The sequence below is a fragment of the Myotis davidii genome, unplaced genomic scaffold (assembly GCF_000327345.1).
Source record: "Myotis davidii unplaced genomic scaffold, ASM32734v1 scaffold107, whole genome shotgun sequence".
Classification (NCBI taxonomy): Eukaryota; Metazoa; Chordata; class Mammalia; order Chiroptera; family Vespertilionidae; genus Myotis; species Myotis davidii.
In genome coordinates, this window is record NW_006383012.1 from 5,470,355 (window position 1) to 5,479,963 (window position 9,609).

At 45.3% G+C, this 9,609-nt stretch overlaps 1 protein-coding gene across 1 annotated transcript in view; it reads right to left on the reverse strand.

Annotated features, from left to right (window-relative positions):
• The window catches only part of ABLIM1 (actin binding LIM protein 1), a 187,459-nt gene that overhangs the window by 46,259 nt on the left and 131,591 nt on the right, over nucleotides 1–9,609 (reverse strand). Inside the window, exon 7 of the mRNA XM_015557976.1 lies at nucleotides 3,511–3,654. Within this exon, the coding sequence (XP_015413462.1) occupies nucleotides 3,511–3,654 (144 nt within the window). The remainder of the gene's footprint in view (nucleotides 1–3,510; nucleotides 3,655–9,609) is intronic.

Sequence of the window (9,609 nt, forward strand, 5' to 3'; positions counted from 1 at the left end):
AGTGTTCAACCACTGATCCACACCATCTGGAAAGGTAATAATTCTTGACCGCAGATGTGACTAGCCGGGCGTAAGTGTTTTCATGCAAGGGATAGATATGTAGTTCTTGACTGTATTTTTTTTCCCCCCTGACCATATTATTATCCTTTAAAAGTATTGTCTGTGTGCTTACTGCAAGCTATGTCGGAGCTTGCCTGATGAAGGTCAAGATTGCTTTAAAAAATGTTCGCATTGATTTTAGAGAGAGAGGAAGGGAGAGGGATAGAGAGATAGAAACATCAAGGAGAGAGAAATATCAATCAGCTGCCTCCTGCACCCCCCACACTGGGGATTGAGCCCATAACCTGGGCATGTGCCCTGACCTGGAATTGAACAATGGCCTCTTGGTTCATAGGTCAGTGTTCAACCACTGAGCCACACCATCTGGCAAGGTCATAATTCTTGACCGCAGATGTGACTAGCCGGGCGTAAGTGTTTTCATGCAAGGGATAGATATGTAGTTCTTGACTGTATTTTTTTTCCCCCCTGACCATATTATTATCCTTTAAAAGTATTGTCTGTGTGCTTACTGCAAGCTACATTTATTTTCAGAAATAGAAGCCATCAGCATGTTTATATAACATCAGAACAACCAGCAGTTTAGATGAGGGAAATGAACTCCAATCAGGTGGCCTACATTCAGGAACAAAACTCACTGAATTTGTTGTTGATCCAGTTATATGTAGTCATCTACCCAGATACGGGATATCGGACCAACGAGTAGAAAGGCGGACAGTTATGTTACAAATCCAAAAGCTTCCTTCTTCTTTCAAACTTTTACCTAACTTAAAAAAAATATTGACTGTTAAACTAGAGAAGCTATTACTTATGTGTCCTTTTCTGTTTCTGGGTCAATGTCTCCCTTTCTCGGAGCACAAATATTTTTAAGGATGGTCCCAGAACAAAGCAAAACACGTATATCTCATAGGAAGCTGTTATCTTGTAAAAATCCAAGCCTGCATGTATAATTTTGTATGCCCAGATATATATGTCCTTTATAAATTATGGCCAAAACCTACACATAAGGGAATGTTCAAATGTGGGGATGGGCGGGAGAACCAGAAGGAGCACTTAAAAAGATACAAGCAAATTGAGTTGCTAAGTTGAAGGCAGTGAGTAAATGATATATAAGGAATAATAGTCTCTATGAATACGAGGCTATCTATATTTTGTTGACGAAATCTTTATCTCTTTAAACAGCAATCTGTACTTGAAAAGACACCAAATTAACCTACTTCCTGAATTATTTTATACCACTGAGCTAAAATAGTGGTCAATGAATAGTGGTCTATCTTGCTTAACCCAGGGCTAGGGAAAAAAATGGAAGAGGAGGAGGAGGAGGAAGAGGAGGAGGAGGAGGAGAGGAAGAAGAAGAGGAAGAAGAAGAAGAGGAAGAAGAAGAAGAGGAAGTAGGAGGAGGAGAAGAAGAAACAAACAACAACCAGACAGTCCCTTCAGCACCAACATTTACTCCAAGGCTGCCTACAAAGCACAGGAAACCCTCTTAATGTGGAGACCCAAGGGCCACGGGTCAGGGCCGGGCCCAGGAGCGCATTCGCCGTGAAGGCCTGTTGATCGGGAGTCCTTGGCCAGAACCCCGGGCTTGCACAGTGTCCCATTGTCCCCCAGAGGCCAGGCACACAGCAATGTGACACAGAGAGAACATCAGGTGCCTGGGAAGATGAAACTGCTCCTTCTTCAAGGATGTGCCAAGAGGCAAGCAAAGAGCACTACACCCGCGAAGAGATGTACAATGATCCCTGGAATTCTGAACGCAGCCCATCCGGGCAGATAGCTGCTCGTCTGTGGCGTGGATGTGCTGCACTTGCGCACATCTATTCAGCTCCGTCTATGCAGCTTCCAGGCTCAGGGCGGCGCCCAGAGCTCGAGTCTCAGTTCCCAGCAGACACAGGGTTACACTCACTCGAGTCTTTGTTCTGGGGGTTGTAATTGACACACTAAAACCCACAACAAAGCCTGGAGACCAAGTGGAAATAAACCTGCTCCATTCTGAAACGCAGTCACACCTGCAGATGCACAGCATGTCCCCAGGGAAACGAAGCCCAGATGAGTCCAGGGATCTGGGTTCTTGTCACTTGTCTTTATTGGGCCCTTTAATATTCAGTGATTTTTTTTTTTTTTTTTTAGGCAGAATTTTTCAGAGTACTCATTCTACAGCTAAGAGGATGTTTGGGTTGTTAATATCTCACATAGGCGGCATTTTTAAAGAGAGAGTAGCCTAAGCTTTGCTTTAATATTCCACAGTAATTTCTGCAGGCTTTTCTGGGTTGCATAAAAAAAAACAAAAAACTGAGAGCAAAGGAAACCACTCATTAAAGATTCACAGTATGCTCTCACTTTTATGTGGAATCTAAGGAACAAAATAAACTGATGAACAAATAAGCCCAGAGACATGGAAGCACGGAACAGACTGGCCAGTGCAGGAAGAGATTAACCAAAGAGCTTATATGAATACATGCATAACCCATGGACACAGACAATAGCACGGTGAAGGCCGGGGGTGGGGCAGGAGCCCGTGGAGGGGGGAGAAAGAGGGAGGGAAATGGGGGAACACCTATAATACCCTCAACAATAAAAGTAAAATTTAAAAAATATAGTGTTTGGTGCAAAGAGACATGAAAAAATGACATCGAGAAGCAGATGAGACCCAGTAATTACCAACACTGAACGAGCAATAGCGCTTACGGTTCTTGCTAATTTTACTGATAAGCCCTTGTCTAGTTAATGACTCTTTTACAGCTAAAAATAGTGAACTGCTCGCACAGATGGGACTGTTCGCCTGGCAGGAAAACCTTCCCCTAGAGCCTCTCGGCAAAGCTTCAGAATTTTAGATAAAAACCAGTCATAGTCGTACACTGGGATAATCTCTCAATTTCATTCTTAATAAAAAAAATAGAAAATCTAACGGCTCCCTGGTAATCCCACCATCAACGTCCCAATTTCCCTTTCAGGGGCTTTGGGTGTATTCTCTCCATTCTCCTTCAAAAGAAGAGCTATGTCATCTTAATGGGATGAAATATATCTGTGACGCAATTCACCAAATATGAGATTTCCTTCTCAATAGCAGCCTGGGAGGCCTCAAAGATCCTTCTGGCAGGGCAGGGAAAAGGGAAAGGACAGGGTAGACATCCACTGAGCAGCAATTCTAGAGCTGTTTTCTCTCTTGGATCTTTTGTTTCCCAAACATGTTCCTGGGGAGGGTTGGGAGGAGGGGGAGCGATCGTCACTCTTGCCTAACAACCATGGCACCCAGCACCCAGCCCTGCTCATTCATTGCAGCAGCAACACGTTTGTTTGTTAACAGCCCCACAGGCTCGCTGCCAGCATGTCAACTGCTTAGCTGGTTAATACTAAGCAATGAGGTAACTTCTGGCCACATGCCTTCTGGATCTGAGTAACCTTGCAACTAATGAAATGCCTCCTTCCCTAAAAACAACCAACCAAACACACAGTAAGGTTTTCTTTCCCCAGGTGGGGAGAACTTCCCGGGCTCCTGAGCCCCTCACCTTGAAGATACATTTCCTCTCCTTCTGTGAACATCTGGTTGCATCTGCTGCATCGTGCACAGCTGGGGTGGTAATGTTTGTCACCTGCCTGGAAGAGAAGAGGTAGAGGACGTTCAGTCTACTGGTCACTGCCCCCAGCCTGTTTTCTGGACTGGGGGTTTGCGGGGAAAGAGAGGAGGTGGAGGCAGGAAAAATGATTGTCCAATTGATCAAACCTCTTACACCAACAGCCCTAGAAGCTGAAGCCGACGCCATTGGAGCTGGGAGGGGCTCAGAGACCAGCTTCTTGTGCTTGTCATGATGGGGCCGCCTTGCCTCTTGGGGTTTCTGGCTTCCAGTTCTCTCTTGGCTTGGGCTCGCCTGGACGATGGCCAGTTACACACCACGTGCCCAAGCTGAGGCCGCCCCATCTCCCCAAAACACCCACCTCAAAAACGTTAAAGCAATAAAAAGAAAGGATCCTTTTAGCAGGTTCTTGCTTTCTTAGCCAAACAGTCTGACAGTAATAGAATCTACCCAGCTGACATCTGGATGAGAAAAGCCCCAGTAAAAGACATCATCGACTGCTTTCGTCTCAGAAGGAGCCCACATTCTCGTCGATGCTGCTTACAGCCATCTTCTGCCAAAATCTAATACTGTTTTCTGAAGGAGGCGCTCTGCTGCGACGGCTCTGCACTATCCACAGGCATTCCACCGTCTTCCCTATGACAGATGCCACCACAGCAGGTGCTGACTTCCCCAGAGCAAATGTCACTGGACACGGCGACAACGCTCTAGACAGGTGCCAAGTCCCATTACAGTCCCGTGCCAAATGCATGCCTGAAGAAATGAAACCTTTCTGTGGACAGCTTAGCAAAAACTGTACCACCTGAAAATTATCCAGTTCCCTCTGCAATTAAATCATGCTGTCAACCAACTATAAAAGCATCTCTTTTCCATGAACCATGTGGAAGGCAGTGCTGGGAGCCTCGGGTTAGAAGTAGCCGCCCCTGTGCCCCACATGGAATCTCAACAGGAAACCAGAGGCCGGAGTGACTCCTTTCTCACACCCTCCTAGAGAAACTTCAAAAGCCACTTGGCAACCAGAGTGTGAGATGGTGCTCAGCTACTCAAGATAATCAAGTGGGGGGAAAAATGGACGTTATTTAAAACTAGAAGCCAGGAACAAAATCTTTTCAGTGGTATTTGCCGGAAAATTCCAGAAGTGGTGCGATTGTTCTTGTCCACACAGTGTGTTTAATTACATTTTTTCCCCTGGGGGGAGGGGGAGGGGAGGAAATGTCAACACAAAGTAGTTCCTTTCCTTAGGCCATTTAGGGTCCAACGTGAATGAAGGAAGGAAGAGAGAAGATATCGCCACATTCAGTTCTAAACTATGTTGGCTCAGCTGGGATGTCAATGCGGGGAGGTCCCCACCAGTTAGGACAATCTCAAGATTCTCAAGGAAAATGTAAGGAAAAGAATTAAGGCTCCTTGAGAGGAATCTGGTGCAGCCTATGGTGAAAAGCACGATTCTCAGTAAGCTAGCTATAGAAAGAAATTCCTTCAAGATGATAAAGTGTTTCCATCATATTTGGTGGCACATCAGAAGCATTCTTCTTAAAGACAGGAACAAGACAAGGATGCAGACTTTAACCAATGTTTTCCTACATTGTTTTAGTCCTAGCCAATGTGATAAGTCAAGAAAAAGAAATAAGTGCAAAGGTCACTAATAAAAGAGTTCAGCCAAGCAGCTAATAAAAAAAATTAACACATAAAAGCCAATAGTCTTCCTATTCACTAGCAACACAAATTAAGCCAGTGTAATGGGAAAATAGGACCTCATTTGTAATAGTGACAAATAAACCCTCCCATGTAAGATTTACATAAAGAAAACCACAGCACTCAACGGATGAACAAAAAAGACTTAAACAGAGACACAGTATTTCTGGATGGGAAAACTAAGTAGTGTAAAGATGGCAATTTATCTCAAAGAACCTATTAATACAATGCCTCCTAAGTCTAAGCCCTCATTGGAATTTCCTTTGCCGAACTTGACAAGCTAACTCTAATAAGCTCACATGGAAGAAGAAAAAATGCTCACAAATACACAGACATTTTTTCAAAAAGTGCAGCAATACAGGGGGATTTTTACCTTCCCAATGTAAAAAGTTATTCTAAGGTTGAAATAATTAAAGTGCTTTAATTCTGATGCAGGAAAAGAAAATAAACCAGTGGAACAGAAGAGAGGAAGACAGATGCACAGTCATACATATAACAAGAGAATTATGATAAAGGTGGGGTTTCAAACGAGTTGAAAAAATGAATTATCCAATTAATGGTGCGAACAATGGATTCTCCACTTAGGAAGATAACAGACAGGGAGAAAATATTTGCCATGCATTTCAGACTACAGGTTATCATCCAGAATACATAAAGAGCATCTGTGAGGAAAAGTAAACAGCAATATGGGCAAAAGGTAACTTCCGGAGGAAACATAGATGACCCCAAAAGGAACCCAGGAAATTCAATTTAGAAAAATGTATTTTTCTCTGTCAGATTGGCAAAGATTTAAAAAAAACACAAACTAGTATGAGGAAATAGGAATTCTCACATTGTTGATGAGCAAAATTCCTTTTGGAAGGCAACGTTGGCAATATTTATAAAAATGTAATATGTACACACTCCCTGATGTACAAATTCCAGTTCTAAAAGCTATCCTACAGAAATTCTCACATGTGTATATACTGAAGACATTCAACACTGCATTATATGTAATAGTAAATAACAAAGAAATAGAAAACAACCTAAATAAGAAAGTAGTTAGGTAAAATATTGATCTTATGCAGCCATGAAAAGAATGAAGTAAACTTATAGACACTTACATGGAAAGAGTTCAAGCTGATATGACTGAGAGAAAAAAATCATGCAGAAAATAATACAATCACATAATGAGTAGCCAAAAGAATGTAGACACTGGAGTAAGTCTGACTACATGCAATCCTGTTTCGCCACCGTGTGGTCTTGTGATGGTGGGAATCTCTCGGACCTTCAGCTTCCACATCTATAAAATGGCTAGACTAGCATTCGCCTCATGGAGCTGATGAGAGGACTAGCATTTTGTCTGGCATCCCCCAACGGGCCTGCAAGTCAGGCACTGCTATTATTATTTACTAGAGGCCCGGTGCATGAAATTCATGCACGGGTAGGGTCCCTAGGCCTGACTGGCAATCAGGGACGATCAGGGCCTTCCGGCTGCTGGTCAGGGCCTTCCTTCATTTCACACCGACCCCTGGTGGTCAGCACACGTCATAACGAGTGAGTGATCTAACTCCCGGTCTCCCGGTCGAACTCCCAAGTGGACACTTTGCATATTAATCTTTTCTATATATAGATGGTATTGTATTTGAGTGGGACAACTGAAACAGAATTCTATTAGCTAATGGCATCACTGAGAAAAAGATGCAGGTAGGAACACAGAGCAAACCAGGCTTCCCCCAGGTACCAGCAGAAATTCTGTACCCACGTTTCGGGAAGTCTATAGCCCTCCCTGGAAATGAAAAGGGCACACTGTTGAAATGACAAACCAGGAAGGTTGAAGAAGGTGTAAATATGTAACTGTGTACCTTTTGCTTCCAGTTTGATCAAGTGCAACTGCAGCTTTTCAGTCAGTAAGAGAGAAAGGAGTCTTTTCCCACTTTGGAGAGGGAGCGTGTGACAGCTGGCCAGGGTGTGGAGAGAGTATGTGGGGGGAAACCCACAGGTAGGTGTCTGGCTCTGGGGTCCACGTGCTCACCTGGAACTGTAACGAACAACCATTCAGTACTCAGCTGCTACAACTACACCACCATGATGTTGTTAGGGCGAATGATCAAACGACATTGTGAAAGTGGTGTGACACACTGCAAATAACAGTAAAGACAATAATATCAATAGGAACAACTACCTAATAACCCTCTGAATGGCCAGGGCCATTCACATCAAGAAGGCTTGTTTCGTGGGTTGGGATGCTGACGAATGTCTCTCTGGATGTCGGCCTCGCCAGGCACAGAGAGTCACCGTGTTCCATGAACTGTCACACAAGGTGGATGGAAGACACACCCAGGCCCCACGTGGCAGGGCTTTGCTCTGTAAATCGGTAGCAAAAATGCTGCCTAGAAACACCACCACCGCCAGGCCCAGGACATTAGCCGGGGCCCAAGCACTTGCCTGGTCCCATGACGCTGAACACCTCATGAGATTCAGTGAGCCAGACTCCAAGGGCAGTTTCACAGCAGCCCAGAGCCGTTATTTTTGCAGCAGGCCGGGGGCCACAGGGGCAGGTCCTCAAAAATGAAGGAGCCCCTTCTTTGCATGTGGAGCTACCCCCCTGTTTCACTTCTTCTTGCGCAGGCACCCATGACCGCTCACAAGCCCTGTGCACAGGCCAGGAAGAGGATCAGAGCTAAACACAGACGTGGGTCGGACATGGGCCAACTAACCAAAAATTAAATGAAGCTGGAGGAAATTTATTTAAGTTGGAGTCATTTTTTAAAAAAATGTGTTTTTATTGATTTCAGAGAGGAAGGGAGAGGGAGAGAGATGGAAGCATGAATGATGAGAGAGAATCATCGATCGGCTGCCTCTTGCACTCCCCCGACTGAGGACCGAGTGTGCCCTGACTGGGAATCAAACAGTGACTACCTGGTTGACACTCAACCACTGAGCCACGCCGGCCAGGCTCAATTGGAGTCATTTTTAGAGGAAGAAAAAGCATTTCAGATCAGGAGCAAAACAAAAGACTAAATGGTGCCCATAAAAGAACAGGATGAACTCACGGCCCGTGGTGGAGGGAAGGCTGTGGGTCACGAACTTATAGAGCACAGCGTGAGCGCTGTGGGGACAGGTGACCCCATAAGCAGTGATTACCGGGTGCGTGGCCCCAGGCCGCACGCTGCAATCCAGCTGTGCGTGAGCTCCAGAGGCCAGATGTGCCGCTGGGCTCCCCAGAGCTCCGCTCCCCTATCTTCCATCCATCTGTGCCCGGCTTTAAAAAAAAAAATGACAACTCTATTTTCTTCATTTTCACATACTCAAAAAGCACATGTTAAAAGTCTACATTGTGGCTGGCATGAAACTCCACCACTCCTAAACTCCTTGTGGAATCGGGGGTGGGGGGTGGGGAGTGCCACCGGAAAGGGCTCTAATATTTGGAATCGGATGATTTGGGTATTATTCCTTAATTTGTTATCCATGAGAGCTCCATTATGTCACTATTTACCCTCTCCAGCCCTAGGCTCTCCATCTGAAAAAGAGGGAAGGGCTGGGCTAGACAATTTCAAGTCCCATTTAGCTGTAAAATTCTACGATGCTGTGTCAAATCCTGTCCCTCAACAGAAAAGCAATTTGGGCAGAGAAAGGACATTCTTGGCGGTGGGGAATGGCCTTCGATCAATGACTCCATGGTGCCTGACACCCAGGAGGAATGCGGGGGTGGGACTAAGCCCTGTGCCTGCTGTGATAGGCCACAGGGAGGAGAAAGGGAACCGTAATTGGACAGCTAGTCTGCTTGTCTGGTAATCTGCTGAGCCCCTGGACAGTGACTGTCCTTTTCCGTTTCTCTTTCCACCTTCCTCCTGGAGTGACCTGCGCCTGACATGAACCAAGGAGGCGCAGAAGGTGACTCTTGAGGTTCACCCGCAGCCATATGTAACTTATGCCCATGCCCTGGCCCCTTCCACAAAGCACCTACCGATGCTTGTCAGAAGGCCGTGATCTAAAAACCCCTGAACAGAAACTTCAGAGGAGAGGGAAAATCCAAAGACCCCAAACTCAAACAAACATGTTTGTGGTGATGTGAGCTTCTTAGTAGATGAGAACAAAAGGGAAAATGGGCCACAGACGTCTCACTGTGTTAAAAAATGGCCACACACAATCGCCACTAGAGGAGTGAGGTTTCCTGATTGTAAATTAAAATGACAGTCATCAAGGCTGACGCTCCACCGGGTCTGGCTGGGCCAGGCATTGTACCTAGGCCTTTAAGTGGCTGGTTTTGAAACAGGCTGGGGGGGGGGGTGGTATTTTA